The sequence below is a fragment of the Condylura cristata genome, unplaced genomic scaffold (assembly GCF_000260355.1).
Source record: "Condylura cristata isolate star-nosed mole 26May11 unplaced genomic scaffold, ConCri1.0 scaffold00021, whole genome shotgun sequence".
In the NCBI taxonomy this organism is placed as follows: Eukaryota; Metazoa; Chordata; class Mammalia; order Eulipotyphla; family Talpidae; genus Condylura; species Condylura cristata.
The window spans coordinates 20,504,338-20,517,279 of record NW_004567122.1 but is presented as its reverse complement, the minus strand read 5'-3'; the positions used below and the strand labels follow the sequence as shown (position 1 = coordinate 20,517,279).

At 43.0% G+C, this 12,942-nt stretch overlaps 1 protein-coding gene across 1 annotated transcript in view; it reads right to left on the bottom strand.

The window, feature by feature from the left end:
- Positions 1-6,482: 6,482 nt before the first annotated feature.
- The window catches only part of PRRC1 (proline-rich coiled-coil 1), a 39,171-nt gene continuing 32,711 nt past the window's right edge, over positions 6,483-12,942 (bottom strand). Inside the window, exon 9 of the mRNA XM_004686678.2 lies at positions 6,483-7,550. Within this exon, the coding sequence (XP_004686735.1) occupies positions 7,341-7,550 (210 nt within the window). The 3' untranslated portion in view covers positions 6,483-7,340. The remainder of the gene's footprint in view (positions 7,551-12,942) is intronic.

Below are 12,942 nucleotides of genomic sequence, written 5' to 3'. Positions count from 1 at the left end.
ATGCTTTTATTATGTTAATCAGCATCCCATTATTTCCATTCCGAGTATTTAGCATTCCTTGTAAGGCAGGTCTAGTGTTGGAAAACTTCCTCAGCTTTTATTTAGGGAAATCTTTGTCTCTTGATTTCTGAAGGGCAGCAGTGGTGAGCATCGAAGTTATTTTCCTACAATATTTTGAATGTATCAGCCCACTCATATCATCCCCTGAAATGTTTGTTGAGAAAACTATTAAAGAGTCTTTGGGGCTTTCTTATGTGCATATTCTCATCTCTGCTGGTCTCAAAATTTTTGTCCTTGACTTTGACTTTAACACTAGGTTATTGATATAATTGAAGTAATGCTGCATTATAATATGTTTCGAATGTACACCATTGAAAATGAGCATCTGCACATGCCACATTCACGTCACCAACAAAATGTTCAGTTCTATGCTGTAGTCATATACTGACACTTGTATCTGACAATTCCCACTCCCTTTTCCCCCTCTGGCATCTTTTCTCCCAAAGACTTAAAGCAGTAAACACAATATCCTCTAGATATTGTTGTTTCAAATGGCTTCTGCCATTGAATGATTATATTCTATAATCATTTTCCATAGCTGAGTAGTAGTTCACTGTTTATCCCACATCTTTATGCAATCATCTATCAAGGAACACTTAGGTTGCGTCCAAACCTTTGCTATTGTAAATAATTCTGTAATAAACATGGCGGGTGAGGTGCATGTCTCTGAAAAATGAGTGTTATCATATTCTTTGGGTAAATATCCTGAAGTGGGTTATTGAATATTTTGAGGAATCATGGAACTGTGCTATATGGCTGCACAAATTTACATTCCCACCAGCAAGTTGAAGGGCTCCTTGTCCACACCCTCCCATACTCCTCTGGAGAAGAATCTATTCCTATCCTTTGGTCATTTTTTAAATTGGGCTGCTTAGTTTTTGTTGTTGCATTTTATGGGATCTCTATGTATTTTGGATATGAATGCCTTGTATGATAACTTTATTTATTTTTTTTTTGTTGTGATGTTAGTTTCTTTTATTGTGCAGAAACTTTACAGTTTGATGTAGTCCCATTTATTTGCTACCCCCCTCCCATACCATTGATATCTCCAAACACACCTCTAAAGTTGTATCAAGTGCATAACTTTTCTCCTTTTTATTTTATTGCATTCAGGTTTTAAACGCAAGTCTTTCACCTACTTTTTTTTTTTTTAAAGATTTATTTATTCACACAGAACTGGGGTACAGGCCAGAGATGCAGAGGGTGAGATGATTCACCAGAGACAGAGTGGGGAGCAGAACAGGCAGATCAGCAAAGTACACTGCTGAGGGGAGCAGCGGGCGGGCAGGAGAGGTCTGCTGCGCCATGTGGTCACCTCCGGGGCAAGCAGGGATCGAACTCATGCGGAAGTGGCTTTAACTTCTTAGTGCTGTGCTTTAACCCGCTGTGCCACCAGGGAGGGCCCTTTCACCTACTTTTAATTAACTTTTAGGTGTGGTGTTAGATAGTCATCTAGTTTCTTATTTTTTCTATACTTTTTATTGTTCATACGTGACAGTGTTTTCTCAACACCTTCTATTGAAGAGACTTTCCTTGCTTCATTGTATGTTGTTGATGCTTATGTCATACACAAGTTTTCCAAATATTTGTCAATGCATTTGTGGGCCTACAATTCTAAGCTCTGTGTCTGTTTTTATTCTGAAACCATGCTGTATGATTTCTGCTACTTGTAGTATAATTTGAAACTGGGGAGAAGATCAACATTTTTATTTCTCTAGAATGTTTTTGCTATTCAGGGTCTTTTATAGCTCCAAAGGACATTTTCTGAGAGGATACAGTTGGGGTTACAATTACAGAAATTGCTTTGAATCTATATATTGCTTTGGTAACATAGGCATTAATGATGTTAAATCTCCCATTCCATGACCATGCCTATCATTTCCTTTCCTTTTTCTGTTCTATTTTTTTAACAGTATCCTATAGTTTTCAATGTACAAGTCCTACACTTCTGAGCTTAAAATTTATATTCAGGTATTTAATTTTTTCTTATGATTATAAATGGGATTATTTTCCAGATGCTCTCCCAATCCATTACTTGCATATTTAGGTTTTTGAATATGAGTGTGTCATGCTACTTACTATTTCCAATAGCTTTTTTACTGTCATCTGCAAATAGTAATCATCTTTTTTTTGATACTATTTTAAAAACCTTTTCTTGTCCAGTATCACACTGGGGGTTTTAATAAGAGTAATTGGACAACAGTGATAAGTGAATATCTTCTTCCTGATCATAAAAGCTTTCAGCTTTGTTTAATGGATTATGATGTTGGCCTTGGGCTTGTCATATATAGCCTTTAAATTGGGTTGATTAGTTGAGACACAATGTTGAGATATAGTCCTTTAAAAAAAAAATTTATGATACAAGAAGTGGGGAGTATAGGCCAGAGGTGCAGTGGGTGTGAGAGGATTCACCAGATACAGTGGGGAGCAGAACAGGCAGATTGAGTGAAACCCACGGCTGAGGGGAGTGGGTGAGACAGGAAAGGTCTGCTGTGATAAGTGGGTAGCTCCCAGGGAGGGGATAAAACTCAGGCTGTGGTGGCTGCCATTACTTTCATAGTATTGAGGCTAACACCTTTGCACCACCAGAGGAGGCCTGGTACAGTCCTTCTCTAACCATTTTGTTAAGTGTTTTGATCACAAAAGGATATTGATTCCTGTCAAATGCCTTTCTGTACCTATTGATGTGATCGTGTAATTCTTTTTTAAAAAAAATTTTATTTTGCATACAGAAATGGGGTACAGGCCAGAGGTGCAGGGGCGGCAAGAGGATTCACCAGAGACAGAGTGGGGAGAACAGGCAGATTAACTGTTGAGGGGAGCAACAGGTGAGACAGGAGTGTCTCCTGTGCCATGTGGGTCACCTCTGGGCGGGGATCAAACTCACACTGAAGTGGCCACAGCTTGGCTTAGCTTCCAGTGCAGCGTTCCAACCCACTGTGCCACTTGGGAGGGGTTGATCATATAATTCTTGGTCAACCTTTTGTTGATGTGGTATGACATTTATTGATTTTTGTTGAATTCACTATGCTTGCATCTTATAGTCCCATTTAATCATGGTGAATGATTCTTTCTCTATGTCTTGTTGAATTTGGTTTGCTACTGTTGGGTGGTTGAGGAATTTTGCATCTATGCTCATCAGAGCCAGTGTTGTGTGGGGGTGTGTGTGTGTTATGTTCCTGTCTGTTTTTAGAATCAGGGTACTGTTGGCTACAAAAAACTGTGGAATTTCACTCACTTTTCCAATCTGCTGTCACCACCATGCTGTGCAGGGCAAGGCGTGAGGGATGGGGTGGGGGTGGGGCAGCAGTGTCTGGTAGGTAAGCCTGGTCATGCGCTAACCCTCTGGGGTCCATGATCTGAGACGCCACAGAATCTATCCTTTAAGATGGACTTCAAGGGGTTGGTACAGATTCGGCGGGACAGGGTTAGAGCCCATTTCCTTGCCAAAGTTCTAGCCTGTGTGAGCCGCCCCAGCTTCTCTGCTTTAGGCTTCACTTGGGCCACAGGTATGTGCCTGCACCCATCTCCACTCTCCCTCATCGCCCTGGCCCCTGACTGTGCTCATGGTCCTGCCATCTCCGGCCTCCACGCACTGCTTCGTGTGTCTCTCCACCAAGTGCCGTCAGTCACGCCAACCTGATGAGGATCTCCTTGGAATTCTTTCTAATGAGGTTGTTATGGTCTCTTGAGTGCAGGGGTGCACCACCATTAAGGGGGTTTCTCAGTAGTATGCAATTCCTAGGTCACTGTTTATCCTTGTGGAGTTGAGCCTTCTTGGTGAAAATTGCCCACTGAAAATCTCCGTTTTCTCTGCTCCCTCAAAGTGGTTTATAGTAAGAACATGTCTTTTACCCAAAAAACCATAAACTTACTTTATGGTTTCTCCTATTTGGGACCAGAATATTCAAATATATTTTTTTATCAACAGCAAAAAACACTCCATTTAAACTGAAATGAAAAATGTGGAGTATTTAAATGTAAAATGGATACTAAGGCAAAGTCCTTGTGCCATTTTCTAACCTCAGCCGAATTGGACTGAAGATTAATCAGGAGGAGAATGGTTTAGGAAGTTACACACACACACACACACACACACACACACACAACCTTTGGCCTCTTAACTCATGTTGTGAAGACACACACACCCACCCACCCCTTGGCCTCTAACTCACACACACACACACCCCTTGGCCTCTAACTCATGTTGTGAAGACTCTGGATAAACAGCCTAATCTGTTTCTGTATCAGTTAGTTCAGCTGCAAAAATATGTTCCTATTCCACTATTTTTTCATAAAAACTCACCTGTGGAGGCTAACTGAAAATGTAAGTCAGTACTACAGGTTCTCTTCGTGAACACAGATTCTAACTTCTTACCTACTAGTATTACCTCCAGTGTAGTCTCTCCCTTAAGAATTCTGAGCTTTCAGACAGTGAATTTAGACTATGATATATATGAAAACTACAGGAGCACTTGAAAGAGATTTTAATTTGCTGTTCTGGAAGAATTCTTGTAATTCTTAGACAAAAATCCTAGAAAAAGAACTACTAGTCTTCTGATCTAATACTGATATTTAAAAATAATTACATCTTTGGAAAATAAGGTGGTATTATTTATTCATGTCATATTTACATACTTACAAAACTGGTTTTATCCAATACATCATCCTGCATAGTACCTTAAAAATGAATTTTGGGAGTAAAAGTCCGAGTGTCATATTAATTTATGCATAATCTATTATCTTTCAAAGACAGAATACTATAAATTTGGCTTCATAGAACACAAATTCATGTTTAGAATTTTTTCTAGTCAAGGAATAAAGTAAATTCAACAGTCCTCTAGGTGACCCTGAGTATATTACTAATTTGCATAGTTATGAATACATGTACATAATAAACTTTCATTAGTACTCATATCTACTTAAAATTACTATCATACAGCATTTGATCTGTCCCAATTTTCTAAATTGAGAAAAAAATGGAATAAAGAATGTGGAAGAAATAATGGTAAGAATCTCAGGGGAGAAACTACTGGCAATGGCAGAAAGCTTTCTGACTTCAGAAAAACCGGAGCACCTTCTGGCCACATAACCTGTTAAGTTAGTGTTCCTGGATTTCTCCTATTCTTTCACACTCCTCAATTAAAAAAAAAAATGTAGAAATGTAGGCAATTCAGTACATTCTTCCTGAAGTACTTCAGAAAAAGAAAAAAAATGACAAACAGTGGTTCAGATTTTCTTAAGATGCTTAAAGAACAAAAAAGCAAACAGCCCACAGTGTGACTCACCCTAAAAGCTGTTCATGTGGGCTTCATGGACATGAGCGGGGAAAGAACTAGGGGTCACTGGAAGGCTGCTTCAGGGAACATGCCCTAGACTTACGAATCTTACACCAAACAAACGAACACTGAAAAATGGCCCGGGTTGGAGCTGCCTTGGAAGCATAATATTCCTTTCTCGCCCCTTGTACAGCAGAGAAATCTGAGGATAAAAAATAAACAAGAGGTTGAGAGCTGAGTATGTGGAGTCAGTTAAGCTCTGATGCCTTTCAAAGATAGCTCTTGGCCAGGAAAACAGGGAGGCCAGAGCCAGACCTGTGTTTATCCTTTCCATCTGCCCTTCCCTGATCCCTTCATTCACACTGGCAGAGAGCAGAAGGCTTTGCCACATGACCGGGTGCAGGGCAGTGATCCGGCTAGAGCAGGCCAGAGAAGAGCTGTCACGGCTATTCAGGGAAGCTAGGAAAGAAAATGCCATCTAACGGGATGTCCATGCCTGTGAGTCTGTGAAAACCATCCTCAAAACAAGATACTTGAGACTTGGTAACAAAATGAAAACTGAACCTCTACTATTTTTAGGATCTGTAAAATTTACTTATACCGGGGGAGCAGAAATAGTAAGCACGGGTAAACTTCTTTCAGTCCTTAACTGAGGTCTGTCTTGGGTCACTGCTATGCGAAAGGGCTCCCCTTTCTTAATTAATAGTCTGTTAGGTAGGGAAGGAACAGAAGTCAGTGGCAGAGAAAGGCTTTCTGTAGTGTTCTGATGTTAGTCAACAGGGTCGTCTGTGCTTCCTGCTTTACCTGGCTTCATCTTCCTTCTCTCAGTACACTGAATGACAACAAAATCTGATTTCTACGAAAAATCATTATATAACACTTAGACTTTAGCATATACTATATTTGTGAAATTAATATATTTTTACCCAAGGTAGAGTATAACAGAAAGAAATCAGAGTATTTTAAATAATGATAAAAGTACACATTGCATATATTGACATTGAAGTTTCAACACATTTTATAAAACTGCCAGAGATTGTGCTAATTCTTTTATCTCATTATATAGACAAGTAAACAAAAATTAAATTACAAGTATACAAGAAACTACTTAAAAAGTTACTAGAACTTGCAAATATAGTTCAATAGGTTTTCTTATGTTATTGAATTTTGATTTCTATAAATCCAAAATGGTAAAACATATTACCTAGGGGAAACAAAAGCCTTCACTAAATAAAAACATAATGGATTACATAAACCAGATCAAATATAAAATTTTCTTTAAAAACATTCACAAAACGTAAAGGCAGAATGGCACGAGGTTAGCAATGCAGTGTTTGCAATGAAATAAGATGTAATCTATCATTTAAGAAATGAAATAATTTCCTTTGAAAACATTGTGTTACAGTTGGGAGAATCTAAGTAGTGGATGTTGTCAGAGTTTTACTTAGCAAGTACTCAACAGTACATAAAAATAAAAACATGCTTCCAATTTAATATATGTTGGAAGCATATGGCCACTTAGCTGTGAAATAACAATGAAAAAATAATGTACTACCCAATTTTTATAAAGTATCTTTCAAGTGACGTGTACCTGGTGACCTAAAGAACATATGAATTCCATTGTTTTGGCCCATGTTTAACAAATGCACCAAATGTAGGTGCTTTGGGTGAATTGTTGAGCGCACAGTTCAGCTTTAGACCTGAGATTATGTGCACCCCACAAACCTTCAAAAGCTGACAGGAAAGAGATGAATTAAAAAAAAAAAAGATCAAGTACATATCATTAAGTTAAATGTCTAGCACATGAATTTGTATGTTATAAATTTGGTAAATCAGTTTGTATTATAAAAATATTTTCTTCTTTGAGAACCTATGGTACATGAAATTGTGATGCTAACACCGGGTCTTGGCAAGTAAGAAAAACTGCTGGGCTCACTGAAGTGACCCGACGTAGAAGGTTCTGTCTGTCGCCCAGCGCGGGGGTCTCGGCCGAGTGGCTGCTCACAGGGGCCGGGGCGGCAGGCGCTGCCGGTACATGCCGGCGAGGGCTTTCGCTGCACTGTAGATCATCTGCCGGCGAGACATGCCGGTGAAAGTCATGTGCCAGTCAGTCCGGCTGACATTGACCAAACTCTTTTCCAAGACTTCGCCCACGGTCACCAAAAGGCCCGACCACCTCAGATTGTAGTCCTGCGGAGTCAGACTCTGAGCCTGTGGGGAACAAAATTGATCACACTTAAAACACATTGCAAAGTATCACTGTGCATGACAATATTTTAAAATGGGATAAGCCCAGAGAAATGCAGGTATGCTGCCAATTACATGAAGTTACAAGGCTATAAAGGGAAACAAAGGGACACAAAATGTCTTTAAAAATGTACTTAAAATATACTGTAAATCTTGAATCTCATGCTCCACCTAACGAAGCTCAGTGTGAGAGAAGCATCAGAATCAGCTGAGGTTAGTAATACTGGCCCCAAAATAGAAGTATCACTGACATCCTTTAACTTTGTAAAATTCCTACTGGAAGGGAAACTGAATGATTAAGGCTTCAAACATTGAGGGAGGAAGAAAAAAACCCTGTTCAAATAGTTTTATAAAAGTGTCCCATGAAACTTGGCTTACAGTGACTCACAGACACTCACAGATACCCACTCCGGGAGCAGTACCACGTCACTCAAACGCTGCCGAATGTGCGTCTGTCTCCCGTGAGCGGCAGGGGCAGGTTTCTGATGCTTCCTCACTGGCTCTGGCTTCTGCGCTGATGTTTCTGGGACGTATGCACCTGTCTCACCCTAACACCAGGTTTACACCATCTCCTGCAGTCTGCTTACTTCAAACATATCCTTTCAACTCTATTACACTCTTTCTCCTTTAATCTGTTCATGTGTAAAACAGCATAATTTGACTACCGTTTGAAAATTTCTGTCCTTGTTCAGGGCGTAACATTATGTTATGATTTGTAAGAAAATGTTCGTTAAGAATCCCCATCCTCCGTAAATACCCAAAATGACACGGTTCAGAGGCCTCCCTCCTTCTCCGGTTGGTGACCACACAGAAATTGGGGAGAATAGTGGCTGATGAGAGTGTGCAAGCTCGGTGTTCCTTCCCTACCCCTTGCCTTAATGCATGTGTGTTGTGCAATCTATCCTTTACAACAGACGGGTAATGTCGTTGGTAACTGTGTTCCCTGAGAGGGAGGGGGTCAGGACCTCCCACCTTTAAGCACAAGTGACAACCTGGACTTTCGAGAGGCATCTCCTGTGGGGGGGGGAGCTGTCCCGTAGACCGAGCCAGTCCTTAACCTGTGCAATCTCATACCCGGACTTAGAATTTGTACAACACTAGCTGGTACCCCAGCTAGTGTTCCTTGGTGCTGAGGATAATACCGTCTCCTACGTCTTGGAATTGGGTCACAAAACGAAAGAGCTGGCACCAGAAGAGTGATTAGCAAGGCTGGCAATTGCTCACAGAAAGATGTGACTGAGGAAGAGAAAGGGTACTGGGTAAGGGCCGTGGAGAGCTGGTGGTGTCCATGGTCAGCTGTGGTGTGGTGCAGCAATTATATTACCCTGCCTTTACTAAGGCAAAAAGACCATAGGAATTTAGAGATAGAGGCAACCTTTGGCGAGTTGGTTGACTTGTTGCAAAAAGGAAGGTAAATGGCCAAATGGTGAATACACTGGTTATTAGCTATAAAAAGCTAAATTACGTGTGAAAGGCCATGCTGTGTTGGGCCTTGGCCAGATCATGTCCTGTTTTGGTCAGCTCAGGCCTGGAGCTGGTGGGGGAGTTGACTAAAACTGTGCCACCCCCAAAATGTCTTTTTGGCATGAGGTTTTAATTTCATAGGAGGTGCTCTGAAAGTTGGGTAAAGGCTGCTTTTGAAATTGAACTCCTGTGAAATGATTTCACACAGGAAAACCTGTGCCTTGAAAAGGCAGAATTTAGAGCTATAATTTGTTTGTTTTCCTAATAAACTGACGAAATGAATTTCCTTTTTGTCCCCGCAAACTACAGTCTCCCTTAGCTAAGTTATTCAAGATGGGGTCTAAAGCCGCTGGGCAGTTGAGTCATGCAGGATCTAGTTCACGTACACAGGAGGCATGCATGTCATCACGCATCTTTTTGGCCTGCCCAGAAGACCCTGTGGGACATGGGATTATTTCCTTGATGCGTCAACAGCCTCAAAGTTATCCCATAAGGTGGAAATTGAACAGGGACAACAGAAGTGCTGTAGCTGCTCTAGTCACTAAGAAAATAGTGAACAGTAAGGAAAATAAAACTGGAAACCTTTTAAAACTAGGGGGCTTAGTGAGAGAGAGTTTCACTTTGTGAACCTGTTAGTAACATGTCCGAGGAAACCAGTGTTCATGAGTGAATTAGAGTCACACAGGCCCTGTCTCTGAGTGCCGCAGAGGGAAGAGTGTGTTTGGCTGGTGCAAGGCCCACCACTCACTGCAGAACCACCACAGGTGGCTGCGTGCCATCCAGAGCCTTGGGGGTGCTCACCGAGGAACAGCTAGACTGGGGGATGGGCTGAGCCACCGTGAGGTCTGAGCTCCTGAGGGAGGAGCTGGCTTTGGGATGCCAGGGACAGTCACCTACTGAATATGCCTGCTGCGGGGAAGGCTGTGGCAAAGTGGGCCCTTCTCCCATGGGCACCCCAGATAACCTGATCATCACAAACCTGAAAAACAAGTTAGGAAGCTAATCAGAATTTGTTGTTTAAGTTTCCCAACAGGGCTCTTATAGGTGGTGACATGAATAACAGTTGAATCCAGAGAATGGGAAAAGGCTAAGGGGACAGGCAAAGGTATCTTCTGTACAAGATGGAAATTTTAAAATGGTTAATAAGAAATTAGGTAAATATAAGTTTTGACAAGAATGAAGCAAACAGGAAAATGAAATGGGAGTACAGCAGGACTGGCCCCACAAGACGAAACTGTCTTGACAGTTACTAAGAAATAGAATGGGTAATAATGGGATTACGACAAAATTTTAACACAGCATTACCCAAGGCTGAGAGTGCCTATGTGTCTTTCTGCTGTTGGTGTCACATCACAGTGACTCCATTCAGTCCATTTTACTCCTTTGGAGAAATTTTGAAAGTCGGAAGCTGGAGATCACAGTAAGAAACTTGACTAGCAACCACTTGGGGCAGTAATTTACCACCTCAGTCAAGGTAAAGTGGGGTGGAGGACCAACCGAGGTTCCTTGGCCGTACCCCTGACAGGAGACATCAGGTGTGGAGAGTATTAGTTCCCAGGACTCCATGATATAAGAAGCCCCTGGGCTGTGGTACTAAAGCCACTGGGAGATAAAGTTGTGGCTCCTTTATCTCAGTTTTATGAGAGAGGGTATCACATGAGAACACTCTCCCAGCCTATATCATAAAACAAATCCTACTGAAGGAGTTGATAGAGACCAAGGTATGAGCCTAAGCGTCAATGAGATGACTGTAGATGTCTGGGGATAGGTAATGTGTGTCACTGGGGACCATTTCTCCTATGTGGTAATGTACAGCACAGGCCCACCCTCGCCCTTGAAGTGGCATCACGTGTCTGCCTCAGACAGCCTCACCGCCGCAGCAAGCGCATTAACAGGACTGCTGGTAAGTACCAGCCTCTGTGCCACCCCCTCTGCGGTGAGTGATGGGGTTTGCCACAAAGACAGCGAAAGGTAGAGAGGCTGATGGGGAGAGAGATAACAGGAGAGACTGTAAGACAGGTGACAGAGATAGGCACATAGACCAGATGACGGGACACAGATTGAAATGACACACACACGAGAGAGGACGACAGTAAAACAGACGGGATCGAAGACATACACCACGGCAGATTTAGATGGAAGAGAATGAAGCAAGACAGATGAGACGGGGAGAGAGAGGGATGGACAGTGAGAGATAAGAGGAGAGAGTGAGACAAGATGAGAGACAGGAAGAGAGAAACGAGACAGCAAGAGATAGAGATCAGAAGAGACAGTGACTAATACAAGACAGGGAAGACGAGAGACAGCGAGGAGAGATGGAGATGAGACAGCTACAGAAAAGAGACGAGAAGAACGAGAGAAGAAAAGACAAATAGGAGACAGAGATGAGACAGCAAGATAGACACGACAGAGACGAGACAGGGAGAAAGAGGAGAAGGGACAGGATGGAGAGACGGGAGAGATGATGACGAAAGAGAGGAGACAGATGACCTCGAGATGGAAAGGCGACAGAGATAGGAAGGAGATAGGAGAGAAGAGAAAGACAGGAGAGAGTAGAGACATTAGTAGAGACTAGAGAGAGAGAGCAGAGATGAGACACAGGAGAGTGAGGGAGCATAGAGAGAGAGAGGAGAGAGACAGACGAGAGATGGAAAGACAGGAGAGAGTGGAGAGACAGGGACAGGAGAGAGACAGAGACAGGAGAGAGACGAGAGAGAGAGACAGGAGAGAAGAGAGAAAGGAGTGAAGAGACAGGAGAGAGACAGACGAGAGACAGGAGTGAGGAGAGAGACAGACAGGAGAGGAGAGAGAAGACGAGAGAGACAGGAGAGAAGAGAGGAGAGAGACAGACGAGAGACAGAGACAGGAGAGGAGTGAGGAGAGAGAAGAGGAGAGAGACAGGAGAAAGTCGAGAGATGGAGTGAGGAGACGAGAGAGACAGGAGTGAGGAGAGAGATGGAGACAGGAGAGGAGAGGAGTGAGACAGGTGAGAGAAAGGAGTGAGGAGAGAGACAGAGACAGGAGGAGAGAGACAGGAGAGAGATGGAGAGAGACAGGAGAGAAGAGAGGAGTGAGACAGGTGAGAGACATGAAAGGAGAGAGACAGGAGAGAGACAGACGAGAGACGGAGAAACAGAGGAGAGAGACAGAGATAGGAGAGGAGTGAGGAGAGAGACAGGAGAAGAGAGACAGGAGAGAAGAGAGGAGAGAGACAGACGAGAGACGGAGAGAGACAGGAGAGAAGAAGAGACGGAGAGACAGGAGAGGAGAGAAAGGAGTGAAGAGAGGAGAGAGACAGAGACAGGAGAGAAGAGAGAGACAGGAGAGAGTTGAGATTCAGGAGAGAGAGAGAGACGGAGACAGGAGGAGAGAGAGGGAGTGACAGACGAGAGACGGAGAGACAGAGACAGGAGAGAAGAGAGACAGACTGGAGAGTGAGGAGAGGAGAGAGACGGAGTGAGGAGAGAGACAGAGACAGGAGGAGAGAGACAGACGAGAGAGGGGAGCGAGACAGGAGAGGAGGGAGACGGAGACAGGAGACAGGAGACAGGAGACAGGAGAGAGGAGAGAGGAGAGGAGAGAGAAGAGAGGAGTGAGAGACAGGAGAGCAGAGAGAGGACTGAGGAGAGAGATGAGAGACAGAGACAGGAGAGAAGAGGAGAAAGGTGAGGAGAGAGACAGAGACAGGAGAGAAGAGGAGAAAGGTGAGGAGAGAGACAGAGACACGAGAGAGGAGAGAGGAGACAGGAGAGAGATGAGAGACAGGAGAGAGGGAGGAGTGAGGAGAGAGACAGAGACAGGAGGAGAGAGACAGACGAGAGAGGGGAGCGAGACAGGGGAGAGAAGAGAGAAGAGAAAGACAGAGACAGGAGCGAGACAGGAGAGAGACAGG